Source organism: Mobula birostris, chromosome 19, assembly GCF_030028105.1.
Source record: "Mobula birostris isolate sMobBir1 chromosome 19, sMobBir1.hap1, whole genome shotgun sequence".
NCBI lineage: Eukaryota > Metazoa > Chordata > Chondrichthyes > Myliobatiformes > Myliobatidae > Mobula > Mobula birostris.
This window is the reverse complement of record NC_092388.1, coordinates 52,537,532-52,561,316: the sequence shown is the minus strand read 5'-3', so window position 1 is coordinate 52,561,316 and position 23,785 is coordinate 52,537,532. Positions and strand designations below refer to the sequence as shown.

Here is a 23,785-nt window from a genome sequence, read left to right as displayed (position 1 = left end):
AGTTTTGGATGATTTAAAATCCTGTGAAGTGGCCAGAGGAAGAGCAGAGTAAATTTATTGTGATTAATGAAGAGCTGCTTTGGGCTACATAAGGAGAGCTTAAAGCTCCATTGCCCTGAATTCTCCCTGTGTCCTTCTGCTGCAGTGTAGTAAAGCACTTAGGAAACTGCAGAGGTAGCAGCGCGAAACCAGGGTCCCCATGAGTTTGGTCAGGTGTGTACAGTAAAACTCTTCAACACAAGAGAAGCTGCAGATGCTGGAAAGCTAGAGTAGTACACACAAAATGCTGGAAGAACCCCGTGAGTCAGGCAGCATCTATGGAAGGGAATAAACTGTCATCCTTTCAAACCAATGCCCTTCATCATGACTGGAAAGGAAGAAGCCAGAAGTCAAAATAAGGCAGTGGGAGGAGGGAAAGAAGAACAAGTTGGCAGATGATAGGTGAGACTAGGTGTGACCGTGTGGGTGGGGGAGGTGGATGAGGTAACACATTTATACTAATCCCATTTTATTCTTCCCGCATTACCATCAACTCACTCCATATTCTACCACTGAACTGTACATTACAGACGATTTGCAGGAGCCAGTTAACCTACCAACTGCACATTTTTGGGTTTGAGAGGAAACTCGGGTGAGAAGAATCAGCAAGTTCCACACAGACAGCATCAGACATCAACACTGAAATCTGGTCACTGGTGCGTTGAGGCACCAGCTCCGATTGTTGTAACAATAGTTCTTTGTGCTCCTATACGCCCATAAACCATTAATTGTGCAGACGTATTCTCACTACCAGTATCAGTTTATACTGTTATTTCCTGTTTAAACACTTCCCTGCATAAATTCGCAAACACGAGGAAATCTGCAGATGCTGAAAATTTAAGCAACACACACAAAATGCTGGTGGAATGCAGCAGGCCAGGCAGCATCTATAGGAAGAGGTACAGTTGATGTTTCAGGCCGAGACCCTTCATCAGGACTAACTGAAAGAAGAGCTAGTAAGAGATTTGAAAGTGGGAGGGGGAGGGGGAGATCCAAAATGATAGAAAAAGACAGGAGGGGGAGGGATGGAGCCAAGAGCTGGTCAGTTGATTGCAAAAGGGATACAAGGCTGAAGAAGGGAGAGGATCGTGGGATGGGAGGCCTAGAGAAAGAAAGTGGGGGGAAACCCCGAGGATGGGCAAGGAGTTATAGTGAGAGGGACAGAGGGAGAAAAAAGAGAGAGAAAAGGGGAAAATAAATAAATGAATGAATGAAGGATGGGGTACGAAAAGGACGTGGGGCATTAACGGAAGTTAGAGAAGTCAATGTTCATGCCATCAAGTTGGAGGCTACCCAAACGGAATATAAGGTGTTGTTTCTCCAACCTGAGTGTGGCTTCATCTTGACAACCAGACGGAATATAAGGTGTTGACCCAGACGGAATACTGTACTGAGGCACCAGGTACACCTATTCAGCAGATCAAGGACAACATATGGTGAACAGAGACTTTCCAAACAGACTTCCTACATCCAGCACCGTCACAGCAAGAAATTGCCATGTGAACAGAGGAAAAGATTCAACCATGTTCTCAAAGCCTGTTCAAGAAAATGTAATGTCCTCATTGACTTACGAGAACCCATATTGCTAGGTTGTTAGAGAAGTTAGTCATTGGATCAGCAACCCAGAGGCGTACACTAACAGCTAGAGACATGTTTCAGGTCCCACCAAGGCAGCCACGCATTTTAAATTTAATTAGTAATCTGGAATTTGTGATACAAATCTCATCTTAATATTGATTACCACCAAGTAACTGTTTAAGGGAGGAAATCAGCCATCTGGCTCTGGTAATACTTGAGGTCAATGGACAATGGACATCCAGAGGAAAACATTCTAATAGTTGAGTCATACTTTGAACAAAGAAAGATGACTATCACTGAGCCGTCAATGTTAGTTTCATTGTCCTATCACTGTGAGACAGAGTTTCCTCTATGGCAGGGGTTCCCAAACGTTTTTATGCCGTGGACCAATGCCATTAAGCAAAGAGTCTGTGGATCCCCGGCTGGGAATCCCTGCTCTATGACTGCTATTGCATCAGTTGTGTATGTCCCTTTAAGAGCTTGATCCTCAATAATTCAATTACCTGGCTGAGAGTGCCAACAGCTGCACAAAATTCAAACAAATAAGAAAACAGTGTAGAAAAAAATACTCGTGCATTTCTGCACTCGGAAAAGGTTTAGCCATTGCAATTCTTAGCCAAGGTTTTAAAAGTTTAAAGTTTAAAGTGAAATCTTGTTTTAAAATGTTGCCTAAGGATCACTGGTATTTGAATTACAATTTCAAAGGGGCAGATTCTCATCTGAAAGTCAGATATTGGATAAATTTACACCTTTGCTGAATGCAATCATTTCATTTTAGCAAAGGCATGCTTGGGAAGTGGGAAGCCCTCAAAAGTGAAAATTTGAGAATACAGAGCTTATATGTTCCTGTCAGAAAAAAAGGCAAGGCTAACAGGTTGAGGGAACCTTGGTTTTTGAGGGATATTGAGGCCCTGGTTAGCAAAAGGAGGAGCATAGCAAGAAGAAGCAAATGAGGTACTTGAGGAGTTTAAGGAAAGCCAGATTACACTTAAGAGAGAAATCAGGAAGTCTGAAAGGAGGCATGAGATTTCTCTAGCAGACAAAGTGAAGGAAAATCCCAAGGGCTTCTATAGATATATTAAGAGCAAAAGGATAACAAGGGACAAAATTGGTTCTCTTGAAGATCAGCGTGGTCATCTATACATGGAGCTGCAAGAGGTGGGGGAGATCTTAAATGGATTATTTACTGAGGAGACTGCCCTGCTTGAACGTCAAGAGGTGGGAGGACATCGCAAGCGATCACTCTCACTGGAGGCTGGAACTACACAGATGTCTAAAAAGAGGAGAAGAGAAGCTGAGGCTTGCTGCTGAAGAAAAGCGCACTCGTCGGAAAAACAGCACCAAGACAACACTGGAGGACAGTGCCTTCAAGTGCAGTCACTGTAGCCGAGACTGTCACTCCCGTGTGGGCCTCTACAGCCACAACAGATGCTGCTCTAACACAGACTGAAGCAAGACTTTCCAGGTGCAGATCCATGGTCTCGCGAGACTAACGGATGCCACCACCACCACCACTCAGGAGACTGATACAAAGTCCATAGAACTGAGACAAAACTGCAGTGAGGTCATGGACTATATGCAGACTAAATCTCCAGGGCCTGACAAGGTGACCCCTTGTACCTTGTGGGAGGGTAGTGCAGAGATCACAGGGGCCCAAACAAACGTATCTGAAGCATCCTTAGGCATGAGTGAGATGGTTGAGTTGCTTGGCATTCAGGATGATGTAGTAAATTGGATTCAACATGAGCTTTGTGGGAGAAGCCAGAGAGCGGTAGTAAATGATTGTCTCTCTGACTAGAGGCCTGTAGCTTATGGTGTGCCACAAGGATGGGTGCTGGGTACATCGCTGTTAGTTTTCTGTGTCAATGGTCTGAATGACACAACTACAAACATAATTGAGAATACTAAAGTAAACTAGCCAATAATATTAAAGAGTATACCAAAAGTTTCTTCAGATACATAAGTGTAAAACAGAGGCAAGAGTGGATATTGGACCACTGGAAAACAATGCTGGAGAGGTAGTAATGGGGGACAAGGAAATGGTGAAATTTTGCTCAGTCTTCACGGTGGCAGACACCAGCAGTATGGTGGAAGACCAGATGTCAGGGGTCATGAAGGGTGTGAAGTTACCATAAATAGAGAGTAGGTTCTTAGGGAACTGAAAGGTCTGAAAGTAGATAAGTTACCTGGACCAAATGGTGTACACCCTAGAGTTCTGAAAGAGGTGGCTGAAGAGATTGTGAAGGCATTAGTAATGATCTCTCAAGAATCACTAGATTCTGGAATGGTTCCGGAAGACTGGAAAATGACAAATGCCACTCCAAGAAGGGAGAGAGGCAGAAGAAAGGAGACTATGGGTTCAGTTAGTCTGACCTCAGACGTTGGGAAGATGTTGGAGTCAATTATTAAGGCTGAAGTCTCAGAGTACTTGAAGGCACATGATAAAATAGGCCCTAGTCAGCATGGTTTCCTCGAGGGAAAATCTTCCCTGACAAATCTGCTGGAATTCTTTGAAGAAATAACAAGTAGGATAGACAAAGAAGAATCAGTTGATGTTATATACTTGGGTTTTCAGAAGGCCTTTGACAAGGTACCACACATGAGGATGCTTAACAAGCTACAAGCCCATGATATTACTAGCATGGATAAAGCAGTGGCTGACTGGAAGGAGGCAAAGAGTGGGAATAAAGGGAGCCTTTTCTGGTTAGCCTTCAATGACCAGTGGTGTCCCACAGGGGTCTGTGTTGGGACTGATTCTTTTTACATTATATATCAATGATTTGAATGATGGAATTGATGGCTTTGTTGCAAAGTTTGGAGATGCTATGAAAATAGGTGGAGGAGCAGGTTGTTTTGAGGAAGTAGAGAGGCTACAAAAGAACAGAGAGATTAAGAGAATGGGCAAAGAAATGGCAGATGGAATACAGTATCAGGAAGTGTATGATCTTTCACTTTGGTAGAAGAAATGAAAGGATTGACTATTTTCTAAGTGGAGAGAAAATACAACAAACTGAGATGCAAAGGGACTTTGGAGTCCTTGTGCAGGATTCCCTAAAGGCTAATTTGCAGGTTGAGTCTGCGATGAGGATGACACGTGCAATGTTAACATTCCTTTCAAGAGGACTAGAATAAAAGCAAGGATGTAATGTTGAGATTTTCTTAAGCACTGTTGAGGTCTCACTTGGAGTATTGTGAGTAGTTTTGTGCTCCTTATCTTAGAAAGGATGTGCTGAAATTTGAGAGGGTTCAAAGGAGGTTCACGAAAATGATTTCCTGATTGAATGGCTTGTCATATGAAGAGCGTTTGATGGCTCTAGGCCTGTATTCAGAATTCAGAAGAATTAGGGGTGACCCAATTGAAACCTATTGAATGGTGAAAGGCCTTGATTGTGAAGATGTTTCCTATGGTGGGAGAGTCTAAGACCAGAGGACACAGGTTCAGAATAGAGGTACGTCATTTTAGAATAGAGATGAGGAGAAATTTCTTTAGCCAGAGAGTGCTGAATCTGTGGAATTCTTTGCCATAGGCAGCTGTGGAAACCAAGACTTTATGTATATTTAAGGAAAAGGTTGATAGATTCTTGATTGGTCAGTGCATGAAAGGATACAGGGAGAAGGCAGAAGAGCGGGGCTAAGAAGAAAATTGGATCAGCCATTATGAATAGATTAGATTAGATTATGAGGACACTCAGCCCTCGTTTATTGTCATTTAGAAATGCATGCACTAAAAAATGATACAATGTTCCTCCAGAATGATATCACAAGAAACACAAGACAAACCAAGACTAAAACTGACAAAACCACATAATTATAACGTATAGTTACAACAGTGCAAAGCAATACTGTAATTTGATAAAGAGCAGACCATGGGCACGGTAAAAAATAGTCTCAAAGTCCTGATAGCCTCATCATCTCACGCAGGTGGCAGAAGGGAGGAACCCTCCCTGCCATGAACCTCCAAGCGCCGCAAACTTGCCGATGCTGCACCATTGGAAGCACCCAACCGCAGTGGACTCTGAGTCCGTCCGAAAATTTGGAGCCTCCGACCAGCCCCTCCAACACTGAGCACCGAGCATCATCCTCTGCCGAGTGCTTTGACCCCGAATACTGTAGGCTTTTCCTATAGGCAGCTGAAGGGCATAAATAACAGGCAACAACAATAATAAATCGGGAACACTATTTTGCACTGTTCCCAGAATTGACTGAGAAGAAAGTTGGGGTCACTGTAAAAAGATCTCTAGCAGTCAACTCATCCTAATAAGCCAATGACCAACTCACTATCCCCATCCTATAACCTCCCTAAGTAGGCTGCCTAAGTCTTTTTGAATAGCCCATCTGTCCAATTATTGATATGATTGAGCAGGAGATCGTTTGGAAAATACAAATGAATGATTGAATTCAATCAATTCTGTTACAGCAGACAGACACTCAAAGGAGATCCAGATTTGGCTCTAAATGAATACCCATTTGGTTCCACAATGCACAGAACTCTCAGTTGAGAGTTGAAGAACTGATATGAGTAAGGATAATTAGTGGCAAAAGCAAACACTAAAATTGTGAAGAATTTATGCTAGTTTTGACATTCTGTTGATGCTTCACAGCCTGACAATGTGCAGATTACATTGTGTGGACCCTATTGTTGTTTTCACAATGTTTTATTGTTTTAACATGGAAATGTTTCTCAAGCCAAATTGTTCATTAAAGGTGAATGCTCATCATTTGTCTGTTATTTGGAGCCTCAGCCAGGCCCTAATGGGAAATCTACATTTACTTTTGAGCACTACACACAAGTACATGGGGACCTCTGGTGCAAATGTGGAAGAGCTGCCAACTAAAGTGGTCAATGAGAGTTCAATTGTAACATTTAAGAGAAGTTTGGATTGATATATTGAAGAGAGAGGATTGGAGGGCTAAGATCCAAGCACATGTACATGGGATTATGCAGGCAACCAGGTCAGCATGAAATAGATGGGCCAGGGCCTATTTCTGCTACAGTATTCCACGATTCTTTGACTCCATACCTCAAAAAGGATACATTGATGTCAAATCACAAACAAGAGAAAATTTGCAGATGCTGGAAATCCAAGCACCACTTACAAAATGCTGGAGGAACGCAGCAGGCCAGGCAGCATCTATGGAAAAGAGTAAACAGTCGACATTTCGGGTCAAGACCCTTCAGCAGGACAGGAGAAAAATGATGAGAAGTCAGAGTAAGATGGTGGGGGAAGGGGAGGGAGAAATACAAGGTAGTAAGTGATAGGCGAAACCAGGGGAGGCTGAGGGGTGGAGTAAAGAGCTCAGAAGTCAATTGGTGAAAGAGGTAAAGGGCTGGAGAAGGGGAAATGTGATAGGAGAGGACAGAAGGTCATGGAAGAAAGGGAAGGGGGAGGAGCACCAGAGGGAGGTGATGGGCAGGTAAGGAGATAAGGTGAGAGAGGGACATGGGAATGGGGAATGGTGAAGAAGGGGTGGGGAGGGTGTCAATTACCAGAAATTCAAGAAATCGATGTTCATGCCATCAGGTTGTAGGCTACCCAGACAGAATATAAGGTGTTGCTTCTCCAACCTGAGTGTGACCTCATTCAGGCAGAGAAGGAGGCCATGGACTGATATGTTGGAATGGGAATGGGAAGTAGAATTAAAACAGGTGGCCACCTAGAGATCCCACTTTTTTAGCTGATGGAGCGTAGGTGCAAGGTGAAGCAGTCTCCCAAATGACACTGGGTCTCACTGATATATAGGAGGCCACGCTGGAAGCACTGGAAACAGTAGATAACCCCGACAAACTCACAGGTGGTGTCACCTCACCTGGAAAGACTGGAGCCCTAAACGGTAGTGAGGAAGGAGGTGTAGGGGCAGGTGAGGCACCTGTTCTGCTTGCAAGGATAAGTATCAGGCAGGAGATCTGTGGAGTGGGTGGGGGGGAAGATGTGCTTGGTGGTGGGATCCTGTTGGAGATGGAGGAAGTTATGGAGAATTATGTGCTGTACACAGAGGCTGGTGGGGTAGTAGGTGAGGACAAAAGGAACCCTGTTTCTGGTGGAGTGGGAGGTGGATGGGGCGAGGGCAGATGTATGTGAAATGGAAGAGATGAGGGTGAGGGCAGTATTGATGGTGGAGGAAGGAAAAGCCCTTTCTTTAAAGAAGGAGAACACCCAGCACATCTTTAAGAAAAAAGCCAAAATAAACAAGCTAATTAATTAGGTGCTGCCCGGCACGTAAATGTCGGCCTAGATCAGAGGCTATTGTTTATTTCGGCTTTTTTCTTAAAGATGTGCTGGGTGCGTCCCAGCTACCACTGCACCCCTGCATGCTTTGCGGCCTGGTATCGGTCCACGGCCGGGAGGTTGGGGACCACTGGTTTAAAGGATTAAACTACATGGATGCAACACACATTAAAGTTGCTGGTGAACACAGCAGGCCAGGCAGCATCTCTAGGAAGAGGTACAGTCGACATTTCGGGCCGAGACCCTTCGTCAGGACTCTACATGGTTTAAAGGATTAAACTACATGGATGGTTTGTATAAGCTTGATTTGTATTTTCTTTCTCTCTCTTTTGTATAACTTTCTTCTGTAATTGTAGGCCAATAACTGTACTCTTTACTTGGACATTGAGGCCAGATAATTGCCTCTAGGGTAGCAGACTGTTTCACTGTTCATAATTCTACCATAGTCTACTCCCTATTAAATTTATATATTGGAGAAATTCTTAATTTCAATGATTTGACCAGCTGTAATTTAGAGATGACTATGATCTAAGCTGGATGTCAAAGCCATGGGTCCTCTATGCTAATCAGTCACTCTGTTTCTTTCTTCTGTTAGCTTTTATGCATTTGTATTGCAAGAGATTGGGTTAGGGTTAGGGTTAGAGTGTGCAAGAATCCAGAAGGATTTCAAAAGTTGGCCTGTGGCATCAAATGAGGTCTTGGCGACTGAGGTGCTGTTTAGTTTCTGCAGTTCTCTGCATTTCAAAGACTGTGGTATCTGGAGTATAATTGGTGGAGCAAGGTTTGTCTGTTGAGTGAGGTCTTTTGCTGATGCAACAGATTATTATACCTGTGGCTGTTCATTCTGTTGCAGAGTATGAATAGTCAGTTTGTTTTGTACGTTTTTATTTGGGGACGATGACAATTGGCCCATGATGCCATCCTTTTAGTAATCCTGGCAAAGATTTGGTACACACCCACAGAGTGCTACAATTGTTGCTGATTGTCAATATGTAGAAGCAGGTTTTTATCTCACACTGGATTTCATAGAAACAGCAATGAAAATAATTTTTTGCACACAAAGGAGCAGATTGACATCATTACAATGCTACTCACCATGCCTTGGTAAGGTAGTAACAGCCATTCATCCTCCTAATTGACAGGAAGTGAACATTAAGTGACTCCAATCAAGATCCAATGATCTGACACCCTTTGGGATTTGATAGGATTGGACTGGCAGGTTTTTCAGACTATTAGATATTGCTTCTGTCGCTGCACCAACAAATTTTTACTACACAGGAACAGGCCCTTTGGGCCACAGTGTCTGTGCTGAACACAAAGCCAAATTAAACTAAATCTCTTCTGCCTGCACATGCTCCCTGCATATTCGTGTGTCAAAAGCCTCTTAAACACCACTATTGCATATGCTTCCACCACTGTCCCAGGCACCTGTCATCCCTTGGGTTAAAAACTTGCTTCACACACAAAACCGTAAGAACATAAGACATAGGAGCAGAATTAGGCCACCCGGCCCATCAAATCTGCTCCACCATTCAGTCATGGCTGATCCTTTTTTTTATCTCCTCCTCAACCCCAGTTCCCAGCCTTCTCCCCGTAATGCCATGTCCAATCAAGAACCTATCAATCTCTGTCTTTTAATTCTCCTTTAATTTTCTCCTCTTACCTTAAATGCATGCCCTCCAGTAGCCAATTCAATTCACTTATTTTCAGATGTTACACAGTCACAGAATAAATATTCAAAGGTGCTCAGGAAGCAAAGCCCTGTGGAGTTTAAAAGAAGAGTGGGAACAGGGTCTTAATGAGTTTAAAGTGAGGGTGGGGAACAGAACGAGGTGAGGAAGTTTGCAAACTATTGAGATTTCTATGCAACAGGAGAACAGATTACTTAAGTTTTATTGCATGTCCCCTTCACCATCAGCTCCAACTACCTGAAGGTGCTGGCCACATGTTTTAATTCCATATCCCATTCCCATTCTGACATGTCTATCCACGGCCTCCTCTACTGTAAAGATGAAGCCACACTCAGGTTGGAGGAACAACACCTTATATTCCGTCTGGGTAGCCTCCAACCCGATGGGATGAACATCGACTTCTATAACTTCCGCTAATGCCCCAACTCCCCCTCATACCCCATCTGTTACTTATTTTTATACACACATTCTTTCTCTCACTCTCCTTTTTCTCCCTCTGTCCCTCTGAATATACCCTTTGCCCATCCTCTGGGTTCCCCCCCCCCGTCTTTCTTTCCGGACCTCCTGTTCCATGATCCTCTCGTATCCATTTTGCCAATCACCTGTCCAGCTCTTGGCTCCATCCCTCCCCCTCCTGTCTTCTCCTATCATTTGGGATCTCCCCTCCCCCTCCAACTTTCAAATCTCTTACTCACTCTTCCTTCAGTTAGTCCTGACGAAGGGTCTCGGCCTGAAACGTCGACTGCAACTCTTCCTAGAGATGCTGCCTGGCCTGCTGCGTTCACCAGCAACTTTGATGTGTGCTGGGGATTTGGTTTGGAGGGACTGAGGCATGTAGCAAGAATTGGCTGAAGCAGATTGGGAAGGTAAAACAAATAAATGTGTTTGTGGAAATGAGGTTCCCTGTCAATAACTGGGAAAAACTATGTTATTAACTGGGATATGATCTCAGAGCTGTTGTACTTAGTGCTGGTGTGGCCTACTCCCCACTCCTCTGTCTTGGTAATGATCTGGAATGTCTTCAAGTTTACTTGGGGGTCCAAGATAGAGGGAGTCTAATGGGGTTATGCTACATGTCTCCAGAGATCAGGAGTCAAAGGTGTATCCAACTTTTCCCTCATCCTGATGACCACCTTCATGTGTGGCTGTATCAGGCAGCATGTGAATTGAATTGAATTGAATTGACTTTATTACTTCCATCCTTCACATATATGAAGAGTAAAAATCTTTATGTTACATCTCTGTATAAATGTGCAATGTACAATTTATAGTTATTTGTAATAAATGGTATGTACAACAAGACAATCAATATAACATAGAAATACAATTGTATTAGCATGAATTAATCGGTCTGGGTGACTCAGGTCCCCAATGATCCTTCAGGCCCTTTTTACACACCTGTTTCTGTAAGTGTCCTGACTAGTGGGACGTTCACACTTATAGATACGCTGGGCTGTCCGCACCACTCTCTGCAGAGTCCTGCGATTGAGGGAAGTACAGTTTCTATATCAGGCAGTGGAGCAGCCAGTCAGAATGCTGTTAATTGTGCCCCTGTAGAGAATCCTTAGGATTTGAGGACTCATGCCAAACTTCTTCAACTGTCTGAGTTGAAAGAGGCGCTGTTGTGCTTGTTTCACCACACAGCCAGTATGTACAGTCCACGTGAGATCCTTGGTGACGTGTATGCCGAGGAACTTAAAGCTATTCACCGTCTCAACTCCAGATCCATTGGTATCAATAGGGGATAGCCTGTCTCCATTCCTCCTGTAATCCACAACCAGCTCCTTTGTTTTTGCAACATTGAGGGAGAGGTTGTGTCAGGGTGATGACTTCTTCTCCATAAGCTGCCTCGTTATTATCCAAAGTATGAGGGCACTATGTATCACTACATGCTGAGGATCTACTTGTCCCTGGTAATGCAGAAGATAGGCCTGATCTATCTCGATGCAATTGTCCCAGTCAGCTAGATGTTACCACGCTACCCGTCCTTTATGGAAGAGTACTTCCAAGTAAATATCATTGAGCACAAGTCCATTAGGCAGTGGTCAGTGTGGAATGTACTTCAGACACTGTGGGATGGGAACACAGTGGATTCTGTGGGTTCGTTTCCTGGGTAAATGATCCAAACCCATCTGGCAGAACGTGTCCTCACCAGATTTGACCAACAAGCACAAAGACTTCCTTTGGCTGGCAGTGAGGGGTGTCTTCCCAATCAGAGCTTACCTCTAGACACAACATATCACCTCCAAAGTACGCTGGCCTTGGGGTGGCAGTGTTGAGAAGAAATGGTCACCCATCTCTTTGCAGACTATGGATTTTCCAAGAGGATGAGGGCATGGATGCAAGGGTGCATGTCCTGCTTCATCCCCAGTAGCAGCGTAATAGTGGACTCTCTGATCAATGGGCTGTTCCCAGGAACACTCTCCGAGACAGACATCAGGTGCTGCTGGAAGGTCATCAGCTCCTGAACGACACCCTTTGGTCTGCCTGAAAATTGTTGGTGTTTCAGCATGGTGAGATATCTATAAAGGAATGTTGAAGTCAGGCTCAGTCCAAGCTGCAGGGGTACGTGCTGAGGGATGCACTGAAATTTGGTGCAGCCAATGCTAAGGCTCTATGGAGAATGACTGTTGTCCTCATACCTAGGGCAAATTTGGGTTGAAATGTCCCTTTGACGACGAAAGCAATATTACCTCAGACAGCTGCTTGTACAAAAATGGTGCTGTAGCTATTTACAAACACGAGAAAGTCTGCAGATCCAGCAAATGAATAAAGATTATAGATTAATGTTGATAGGCGGGATCGGCATCCGTAGATGCTCAGTCATTGGCCTAGATATGATGGGCCAAAGGGTTTGATTCTATGCTGTATGAGTCTATGACTCTGTGCTAATGACTATCATATTTTACTATTGCAGAGATAGTTTTCAACCTTTGAGTTCCTGGAGCAAATTGACATTGCATTAAGGAGCCAAAATTGTAGTCGTGATACAGGGATGAGTCATGAAGAGTTTAAAGCTATCTGACCTCAATTTAATGAATAAAATGAACGCTAATATACTTTACACCGTGCATTTAAGGCTTTGGCTGCAAGCGGTGGTTTCCATTTGTAGCTTTAAGGCGAGTGCAAAAATGAAGGAGGGTGCAACGCAAGTTAAGTTCTTTTTACTGTTCAAAGTAGGCAATGCAGCCAACACCTTTCCCAGCTCTTCTCGCCCCCGCAATCCCTTTTTTGGGAAATGCGCGCGCCCCGACCCGCCGCAGCCGGGGAAGAGTGCTCGTGCCTTTATTTGGAAGAGAGCGGAAGAGCGAGCGCGCGTGCGCGCGCTCCCCGCGGATTGTTTCGTCACACGCATCAATCACAGAGCCCGGAGCGCGAACTCGCGAGCAGGGCTGCGGCTGTGTCAGAGACGTGAGCCTGGTCGAGGGGCAGTGGGACCTGTATCATTTATACACTTCGCCTACAGCAGGTAGTGCATCTATTTCGTGCTCCTTTTTTTCGCAATGGAAATGCTCTCCTCAGTGTGAGGTGTGTTGCGTTCTGAGCAGAAGTGATTATGGAGCAGTGCTTGCTTGTTGATGCAGTGCTTCCCTTTCCATCCTTCAGCATTTGTTGAGACCTATTGAATCCTCCCTAAAACTAGGAGATGGAAGTCACCAGTGGTAATGACGTTTTAGTGTTATATAATATATCGATTTATGCGATGGGTTGAAAATAGATGTTTCTTGTACTTTATAATAGAAATGCTTAATGTGACCTATAGATTTCCACTTTCCTTTAAATGAGGGTATTATTCATGCTTGCTACAGTGGCAATGATTATATATGCAGGTAGCAAATCTGGGTCTGAAGGCCTTGTCTACAGACAGCTGGTGCTGGGAACCTTGCGGAGAAAATGCAAAGTTTCCGTGGCAAATCCGGCACTTTTACGCAGATGTTCCTTTCATTCGCCTTCTTTCTCTTTGCTTCATTCCCGAGGCTGTAGAAGCCGTGAATACACTTAACGCAACGAAATTTGGAAGGCGCGACCTTTCAAAATTCGACTGTCGGTTTGGAGTCTTGGAAACGGGTGATTTCAATTCATAAAGCTCTTAAGGATGAGTTTCGACACATTTCATCATAGCAGTTTACATTTAAGAGCGGAATTCTCATGGGAAACTTAAGTGGGCCATTTTGTGTTTCAAGAGACTAATTATCCTTAAAATGACAAGCTGGTATGCTTGTATCTGGTTTAGTCTAAATGCAGTTTGCTTTGAGCAACAGTGAGTGTATTACATTTTGTAGCCTGGCTGTTGAAGTCCTAAATATATTGGATGGAATAAAATCCCTGTTTGCCTGATTTCTTGGGCAGTTTGAGGATTTCAAACTTGCCTTTTGAAGGATTGCCTCCCCTTCCCCTCCCTTTACATTTGCACATTTTAAAAAGTATTCACTGTTCAGTTTTTTTGCATGGGGTTTGGATCCTTTACTCAAGGAAAGGTGTCTCTAGGTGCTTTCAGAGAGAGGGCAATGGAAGTTCTCTTGTCTGATTTCAGGAATAAGGGGATTGTCCCATGAGAAGGGAATGAATGGATTCCTCAGTACTTGTGCAGATGGATCCTAGGGAAATGATTACCAGGGCTGGATATGTTGGTACAGACGGTTTTAATGTCTCAGGGTTATGAGTCAGCTGCTCAGGAATGAAATGGGATGAAATTTCTTACTGCAGGTAGTTATGAATCTTTAGAATTCCTCACCCCACAAGGATGTTGAGTCATTGAATAAATTTAAGACTGAAAGAGATGACAGGTTTTAGTAATCACTGAAATCAAATGATATTGTAATGGTATAGGGAGGTGAAATTGCCATGAAAGATCGGTCATGACCTTACCAAATGTTGGGGTAGACTTGAAAGATTGTCTGTCCTAATCCTACTCCTGTTTCTTGTGGCTTGAAGCTGCCAACATTTCCAAATAACCCTTGAGAGATTTCAATTAATGTTAACCTTTCAAGACATCATACACGGTTTATGTGATCAGAACTGCTCCATGAGCCTGTTGTATATACACAAAATGTCTAAATTCACAAGGTGCACCAACATGGTAGTCACATTGCTAATTTGTTACAGTGTGACATCGTAAGCCAACAGCATCTGGGAGCATCAGTCAATGACTTGTTGTGAGATAATACATTTATTTGAGGAAACTACCGACAAAACTTTTTTTAAAAATGTGGTGCAAACTGACAATGGAAGAAAAGTGCAGGGACTTTCAATATTTGAAGATGTTTTTCAGCTTTCTAAGTTATCTGAGTGTTTTTATACAGCCAGCTGTTATAGTCCAGTTGATAATGTCCAGAACATAGGTTCCCAACCTGTGGTCCAGAGACCCCTTGCTTACTCATATTGGTCCATGGCATAAAAAAGGTTGGGAACCCCTCATCTAGAAAGATGATGAAAGCGCATGTGTTACATTCCTAAAAATGAAGAAAAATTTAGGGCAGTGATGAGGAGCAGGGGAAGAATGGGAGAAATTGGACAGACGTCAAAGGTCAGATGTGCACAATCACTGAGTGGTTTCCTGTTATGTGACTCCATGTAAGGAAACAAATTTTAGACATTTTGAATATATTGCCTTTTTATGAAACTTATTTTTAGCTAAAAATGTGGAACAACTTCTTGCACATATGTATCTTTGCCTTCACCTTATCTGCCTAGTTTACAATGGTTCACTTCCGCTTACCAATAAGTAGATCGCAGTTAGTTGTAATTGCTTCCACTGAATTGCAGATTGCAGGTGGGCACCTTTAATAAGTTCATTCATTAGTCCAGTCCATTAGTGCAGTACTTCCAGTCCCAGTGATACATCTTTTACCTGCTCTGGCGTCTTCAGCTTGACAGTATGGGCTCTGTTGATGGAAGACTAGATACTAAAGGATTAACATTGGAAGTACCAGTACTGAAAGCAGTGGATGACACACAGGAAGAGGGACATTTGGTATAAATTGACACTAAGATCACCACAACATTGTAGACTGAATAGCCTGTGCAATTCTGTGCTTAAGGTGCATCTTTTAGTTGAAGGGATTTGAAAACGTTACGCGATGTAGATGCAGAGGACATCTGGCATTTGACAAAATCCGCCAACAGCCAGCTTGCAATTGCTGATGATCTGTGCTGTTTGGAAGCACTTAATCATGATATTTGCACATTTTCATTGATTATGTTATGTCTAGCTTGAAGCACATCACCAAACAATTACCTAAAAACAGCAGTTAAAAGTGATAAGCTGTCAAACATAGCTTCAGCCACTTGCCCCAGCGAAGAAGGAAACTTGATTTGTCACATTGGCTCAGATGGAGGTCAGGTGAAGAACTCCCGTCCATTTACTCAGCACAGGAAAGAGAGACAGTATTGTAAATGGTTTAGATGCTATTGTCAGATGCCCCAGCAGAAAGACAAGCAATTAGAAGTTGCAAGGGGAATTGGAAAAAGATAAAGTAACATTTTTTAAAAAATAGATCCTTCTACCCTCTCACAGTGTCAGCCTTTGATGTTTATGGTTGGTGTCTGGGTGGTTTGAAGTTTTGAGAGAGCTCTGGTGTGATTGTTCTGGGGCGTGATGCTGAAACTCCTGTTGGGGAATTTTTGTGCAGTGGGAGCTAATTATTAATTAAACTCTTGCAGTGTTATCGGTTTGTATTTTTAAAAATTTATTTAAAGATGCAGCATAGTAATAGGCCTTTCTGGTCCAAAAAGCCCACACTGCACATTATACCCATGTGACCTATTACCCTGTGTGCATTTGCAATGTGGGAAGAACCAGAGCACCCAGAGGAAACCCACATGGTGAACAGGAGAAAGTACAAACTCCTTACAGACAGTGGGGGAATTGAACTCCCATCGCTGGCACTACAATAGAATTATGCTAACCGCTCTGCTGTGATGCCGCCCCCTCTTTTAAATTGGCTTCTTGTCTCTCTGACCTCTCAAAGAAAAAGTTGTCATGTAAAGTCTACAAATCAAGCTGTAGCTGTAAATTTCCACAAGTCAAGTCTTGGGGACATGCCATGCAGAAATGGGTCCCTCTGCCCACAGTTTCAGTACCAACCATCAGCCACTCTTTTATGCTAATCCTGCACTCTCATCAACTGTCCACAGAGACACAATTATTCTTCCCATAGACACAGTTTAACTTCTAGGTAGTTCAAGTGTTGTATCCAAAGAGAAGTCTTTGAGGAAATTTTCCATCTGTATGTTAATGAAAATGAGCTCCTACTTTCTAACTAAAAACCTTATTCTGTCTGTGATGGCTGAGTTTCTCAGCAAGTGATGTCATGAGGCTTTCTTGTCACCAACCAATATAGAGTGCTGAGCATTTCATTACTCTGGGCCATTGGGAAGTGTGCCATGGGTCTTCAGGATTGTCAGAAATTTAGATATTGTGGTTTAGTTGGTGGTTTTTATAGGTTTCTACAAATAGCAAGTGAGTAGAAAGCACAAACGGGGTCAAAGTTCTCAGGCTTCAAGGACTACATTGCTAATGAGGCACAGTGTGACAGCTTCTGTTCTGGGGGTGGGGGAGTGAATATCCCACTTAGATGTTTTGTCAATCTTTAATTGTGATGACAGTGAACAATGAGGAATTGTTATGATCGGGCGGCTGTTTTTAGCCACACTACCCTGTCTGTGGGCTGGATGAACACAGTGATCAGGCAGATGCCTCTTGACATGGCAGGAGATAATTTCAGTCTCTGGAACAGCCCACCAGTCCTGTTTTCCTTCACGTCACTGTTTCCTGTTGTTTTGCACCCCTTGACCCTGCTTCTCCCCAGCACTGAGGCTAGGAGCAACTTGGAATGATCAGTTAGTTATCCATCCAGTGCAACACTGGAACGTGGGAGAAACTGGAACTCTAGAGGAAACCAGTTCTCTCAAACTCTACGCACATGGCACTGGAAGCCAGGATCGCTGTAGTGCCAACCAGCAGCCCTACCTGCAGCGCGAGAGTGCCAGCTCAACTTGGACTGCAAGCACCTGAGTTTTCCCTTTATTTTGGTGGGAGGATGAGGTGTACACAGCTAAACAGCCACTGTACTTCAAATGAAAACAGCTGTTATTGCTTAAGTGATAACAATTCATTTTTGTTGCTTTGGAGGTTTTTTTTTAGGTCACTTGGATTGCTGAGAGTTTGCTGTGTTCTGGTTGTACCACTCTTTGAGCGTGCAGTAGGCAGAAACACATGGCAGCAAGCTGTTCACCTTCTTCAAGATTAAATTAATGTGTCTGTCAGATTTTTGTGAGTTACCTTGTTTGACATTAACTTGTTCCAATCACTCATTGAAATGCAAGTTTTCAAAACTCAGTAGTTATTTTAATTATAGGTTAACATATTTAAAAATCATTCTTGAAGGTGGGAAATTGTAATTATACATGCATATTTTCTGGCAAATTTTGTCAGTCAAGTATGAAAGGAGAAATTATCAACTTTGATGATGAGCTATCAGAATATTTGGAAATTTCTGATTTTGCATCTTTCATCAGACAATGACTGCCCTTTCTAGGGCCACACTTCCTGAACTCCTTTCAACTGAAAAATAATGTTAAGCAGTTAATAGAATTAACATCCAACAGTGTGAAAAATCTATCTCCCTGCACCACAGAAGTCTGCATCCTGCCAGGTTATTGGAGTCGGGCAGTTAATATTTTCCAACAAATCTCCTTTATTACCACTTGCAGATCTCCTGTATATCGGATACTAAGTTTGATTTTCATCTTACATTTCTGGATTTATAGTTAATCAAGTTGAAAATGGTGAAGCGAAGCAAGCCTTTTTAAGTAGCTTGATCAATTCCTACTGGTGGTAAGTTCAGATCTAGTCACATGGACTTCATACTGAATTTTCAATTGGCAGAGCTACTGAAAGTTAGAATGCTATGAATGTACTTTTATGAAGTGAATTATAAAGGCAGTACAGACATTGATAAGTAATAATGCACTGTTGCTCTTTTAGGACACTCTGGGGAAAGATCTTGAATGCTTTGCTTTTCCATTGAAGTTCATTTTGATGTTATGCATTAGTTTCCTTGGTTAATGTTTCCATGATGTGCTTGTTTGTGTTGATGCAAATTGCTTCGCAGCCATTGAGCATTCAATAAAAGGTATTATGTTTAATTAAAGTTTCCCTCTTACAGGCCTACAAAACCATCTTCAAAATACTTTAGTGAGGAGAGCTACTACGTTCCGAAGTATGATGAAATTCTAGACCACGTCTTAGCTTGATGTTCGGGGTGATCGCATTTGCCGTCTCTAATGCTTTCTCTTAAATAATTAAGAATGTGGCAGATGTATGCTGTATGTTACGAATCAGTATTGGCTTCTGTACCAAAGGAAAATTACAAGGAAGGTTGAAAATTCTCTTGTGGTTTTGCTTTTAGTTTTGAAGTTAACATTGAAGAGCATTGAGGAGCAGAGGCTTAGCAATATCTAAGGGCTTGCAGGGGCTTGTGAAAGCATAACGTTAAGCCCAACTGGATTTCACCCAATTTTGTTTTGCCAGATGAAGAATGGGGACATCATCTAAATGTGTGGCATTTGGTCTTTTTCTTCCCTGTACCTTCATGCTTGAATGTTTTATTCTGCTGCTAATATTATTATGCCATTTCTGGCTTGTTATTCAGGGCAGAAGCTTGTGCAATTTTTATATATCTGTCGTTTGGGGAAATTTACTTATTAGTTTGGCTTCTGGTATCTGTAGTAATACGAATGGATAAAATTGCTTCATCTTTGCAAAGGATATTTCTTTGTTTGCTTGACAATTAGCACACTCGTGATTCTGCTACGAGATTAAAATGTTTAGCATGTTAGAGCACAGAAGGAGGCCATTCACCTCAGTCTATTGAGTCTATACCCTGCAGAGAAATCCATTTGTCTGTTCTGTCTGCATAAGGCAACAAATTATTTTCCCTCTGCTAATATTTTGGGATGTTAAGGAGTATGGGGTGAATAAAAGGAAGTGACAATCCAGTAAAATATCAGTAAATGATCTCATTGAAAGACATTGTAGGCAAAGTTCCCTCTAAGGGGTGTGTGTGTGTGTGTGCGTACACATCTTTTGTTACTAATGCGCAAAGGTATTGTTGGCATGTTAAGTATATTTCACAATTGTACGCAATCACAATTCCTTTTCTGGTTTCTAATATGGACGGTGTTGACAATGTGGAGTTTGTGATGATTTGCCTGCAGATTTTAGAACTAGCTGATTAATACTGTTGTTGAAGGAATTATTCAATGCACACATGTTGTCATGGGCTAAAAAAAATGGCACAGCACAAAATTTTGACACAAATTAGAGGGAACATAGATTGCAGGTATAACAGTATAACATTGTACTACTACTTTTAGTTCCTATGTGTACATCTAGTTCCCTCTTGAATGCCTTGATGGACTGTTTCTACCATTCTTGCACAAAGTTCCAGAACATTCTCTGCATAATTATCTCCACCTTTTGCCCATTATGTTAAATCAGTGGCTCTTGGCCCATGAGCTATGTGCAAAAGGGGTGTATTGTTTTCTACTTGGCCTATCTAACACTGCTTCGATCTTTATGCTTTAATAAAATCTTCTGTTTTTCTTTTGGCTCCAAGAACACCCACAGCTTCTCTATTCTAACTGCAGCTAAAATCCTTTAAATTTGGAACCACTCTAGTAAATATCCTACATACTCTTACTAAGACTTTAGTTGATCATTTTTGAAATCAATATTTGTGGCTGAACAAGCTTTTTAAGTGTTCAATGTAATTTCTGTCTTCATTGTACTTTTGTCATGTATTTGTTTAGTAGAGGCCTCAATTACCGTAAGACCATAACACGTATGAGCAGAATTAGGCCATTTGGCCCATTGAGTCTGTTCTGCCATTTGAGCATGGCTGATATATCCTCCCTCTCAACCCCATCCTTCTGCTAGATCCCTGTAACCTTGACACCCTTACTAATCAATAACATATCAGCTTTCACTTTAAATATACCCTATGACTTGACCTTCACAGCTGTCTGTAGCAATGAATTTCACAGATTCACCACCCTCTGACAAAATAAATTCCTCATCTCTGTTCTAAAGGGATATCCTTGTATTCTGAGGCTGTCTTAGACTCCCTCACTATTGGAGATGTCCTCTAAATGTCTACTCTATCTCACACTTTCAATATTTGATAGGTTTCAAATGAGATCACCCTCATTCAACCATCACCAAGGACCCCCACCATCCAGGCCATTCTGTCTTCTTGGCTACTGCTATCGGGAAGAAGGTACAGGAGCTTCAGGACCAACATCACCAGGTTCAGGAACGGTTATTACCTGTCAGTCATTAGGCCCTTGAACCAGAGGGAATAACTTCACTTAACTCGCCCCATTACTGACCTGTTCATATAACCTATGAACTTGCTTTCAAGGACTCTTCATCTCGTGTTCAAATGCTTATTGCTTATTTATTTATTTATTTATTTATTTTGTATTTGCACTGTTTGTTGTCTTTTGTACATTTGTTTGTCTGACTGTTAGGCGGTTTCTTTTATTGATTCAGTTTATTCTGTATTTACTGTGTATGCCGGCAAGAAAATGAATGTCAGGGTTGTTAATGGTGACATTATATGTACTTGGATAATAAAATTTACTTTGTAGTGAGTACAGGCCCAGAGCCATCAAATGCGCCTCACATTAACCCTTTCATTCCCGGGATCATTCTCATGAACCTACGAACCCTCTCCAAAACCAGCATATGGCGTCCAAAACCGTTCTCAATACACCAAGCGAGGCTTCACCAATGCCTTATAAAGCCACAGCATTACATCCTTGCTTTTATATTCTAGTCCTCTTGAAACGAATGCTAATATTGTATTTGCTTCCTTTGCTACCAATTCAACCTGCAAGTTAACCACTTGGGAATCCTGCACTAGAACTCGCAAATCCCTTTGCACCTTGATTTCTGAATTTTTTCCACATTTAGAAAATAGTTTATACCTTTATTCCCACTTCTAAACTGAATGACCATACATTATATTCCATCTGTGTCTTTGCCCATTCTCCTAATCTGTCCAAACCCTCCTACAGGCTGTTTCCTCAACACTCCCTGCTCCTCCACCCATCTTTCTGTTGTCTTGGCTACAAACCCATCAAATCTGTCATCCAGATCAGTGACATATAACAAGAAGCAGTCCCAACACTGACCGCTGTGGAACACCATTATTTATCCTCAGCCAACTCGAAAAGGTGCACATTATTTCCACTCTTTGCCTCCTGCCATTCAGGCAATGTGCTATCCATGCTAGTATCTCTCCTGGAATACTAAAGGCTGTTACCTTGTTTAGTAGCCTCCTGTGTGACACCTTGTCAAAGGCCTTCTGAAAATCTAAGTACTGATAATAAATGATACAATGTTCCTCCAGAGTGATATCCCAGAAACACAAGACAAACCAAGACTAAAACTGGCAAAACCACATAATTATAGCATATGGTTACAACAGTGCAAAGCAATACCGTGATGTGATAAAGAGCAGACCATGGGCGACGGTAAAAAAATAGTCTCAAGTCCCAATAGCCTCATCATCTCACGCAGACGGTAGAAGGGAGAAACTCTCCCTGCCATGAACCTCCAAGCGCTGCAAATTTACCGATGCCACACCATTGGAAGCACCTGACTGCAGCGGACTCTGAGTCCTCCGAAAACTCCAAGCCTCCGACACTGAGCGCCATCCAATGCCGAGCGCTTCGACCCCACCCCAGCCGTCGAGCAACAAGTAAAGCCGAGGACTCGGGGCCTTCCCCTCCGGAGATTCTGGATCACACAGTAGCAGCGAAGCAGGCATTTCAGAAGTTTCACTAGATATTCCTCAGTGCTGTCACGTCTGTCTCCATCAAGTCACGATTGTGCACAGCACCCTACTTGACAGATAACAGATATCACCACCGGAGTGGCCACTACGAGCTGCGTCGTGCCGCCATGTTCTCCTCCCGTTGAGAACTTGTATTTAATTTCTATATTTATAAAAGCTTCACTTCTCCAGATTTTTTTAAAAGTCCAACTAGTTTCCTAATGTCATATACGGCTATATGAGTCCAATACTTGAATCCTTGCTGTTTTCTGAGGTAATCTCACAAGTCGTCCAGTGGTGTGCAGTAATTTGGGAATAGGCATTTAACAGCTGACCAGGCCTGTGGAAAGTACATCTTGTAAGAACACCAGAGTACCGCATCTTCTGGTTCAGTCGTTAACCTGTGTAAGCATTTGTTTTCCCTTCAAACTCTGCTTCTGTGCATGCTAGAAAAAGAAGCTTGGTAAAATATGATGAAGGAAGAGTTTGAGTAGACTTCAGGAAGAATTTGGCATAGTGTGAAGCACTACAAGATGAAAATTTTCTGAGTGGCCAAAACTACATTGCTCATGGAGACAGTTTAAGATATTTCCTATAGTTATACCATGCTAATCTGCCATTCAAATAAATCAAGTAAAATAAAGTAAAATCATGGTTTTATTTCAGTCACCTGCTATATTTTAGAGCCATTTGTGGTTTAACACAATACTGAAAACTCGGGGTGTGCAAAGCCCAGTTGGAGGTCTTAGCTGAGGTAGTTTGGTACTGTGCAATTTAGGAAGCTCCACAATTAGCTACGTGCTGAAGTGGGATACATTCATTGATGTCTTATTTTACATCCCTGGGAGGAGCAAGTCAGGTGATGTACACATTTGTAAGAGGTCACGGACTGTGAGTGTTTGTATTGAATTGGGGAAGCCTGTGCTGAGCTTTGATATCTCCACATCATCTACACTGCTGATACTTGCTTATTGACACTTATTTCATTGTCATTGCTGTTGAAGATAGAGCAACATGGGGATTTTGCAGCTCCTTGATGCAAGTTATAAAGCTATATACTGCAGAAGAATGCCCTGTGGTACATGGTTCCTGAGGCTATAAATTGCACGAACTCCAGAGTACGTATCTTGACCATGGCCATTAAGGCCTTGACACCCAAAATTTTAAAGCAATGTGACCATGAGATTGATGTAGTTAATTGACAATTTATTTAGTTTGTTTGTTTAGAGATGGCAGTGTGGAACAGGCCCTTCTGGCCTAACACCACCCAGCAACCCACCTATTTAATCAGAGAGTATTCACAGGACAATTTAGAATGACCAGTTAACCTACATCGGATGAATTCCTGGCTTTTGTACATCTGCTTCAGTTGTGGAGGGTGATCAACTGCTTTCAAAAATTTTTA

The 23,785-nt window shown here is 42.5% G+C and overlaps 1 protein-coding gene across 3 annotated transcripts in view; it reads left to right on the top strand.

The window, feature by feature from the left end:
- Positions 1–12,640: 12,640 nt before the first annotated feature.
- cap2 (cyclase associated actin cytoskeleton regulatory protein 2) overlaps positions 12,641–23,785 on the top strand; it is a 202,949-nt gene continuing 191,804 nt past the window's right edge. Inside the window, exon 1 of one of the 3 annotated variants that reach the window (XM_072283587.1) lies at positions 12,641–13,004. In XM_072283587.1, the coding sequence (XP_072139688.1) occupies positions 12,667–13,004 (338 nt within the window). In that variant the 5' untranslated portion in view covers positions 12,641–12,666. Of the gene's footprint in view, positions 13,005–13,081; positions 13,198–23,785 lie in introns of those variants that run through there. The other 2 variants (XM_072283588.1, XM_072283589.1) reach the window with 2 other exon arrangements.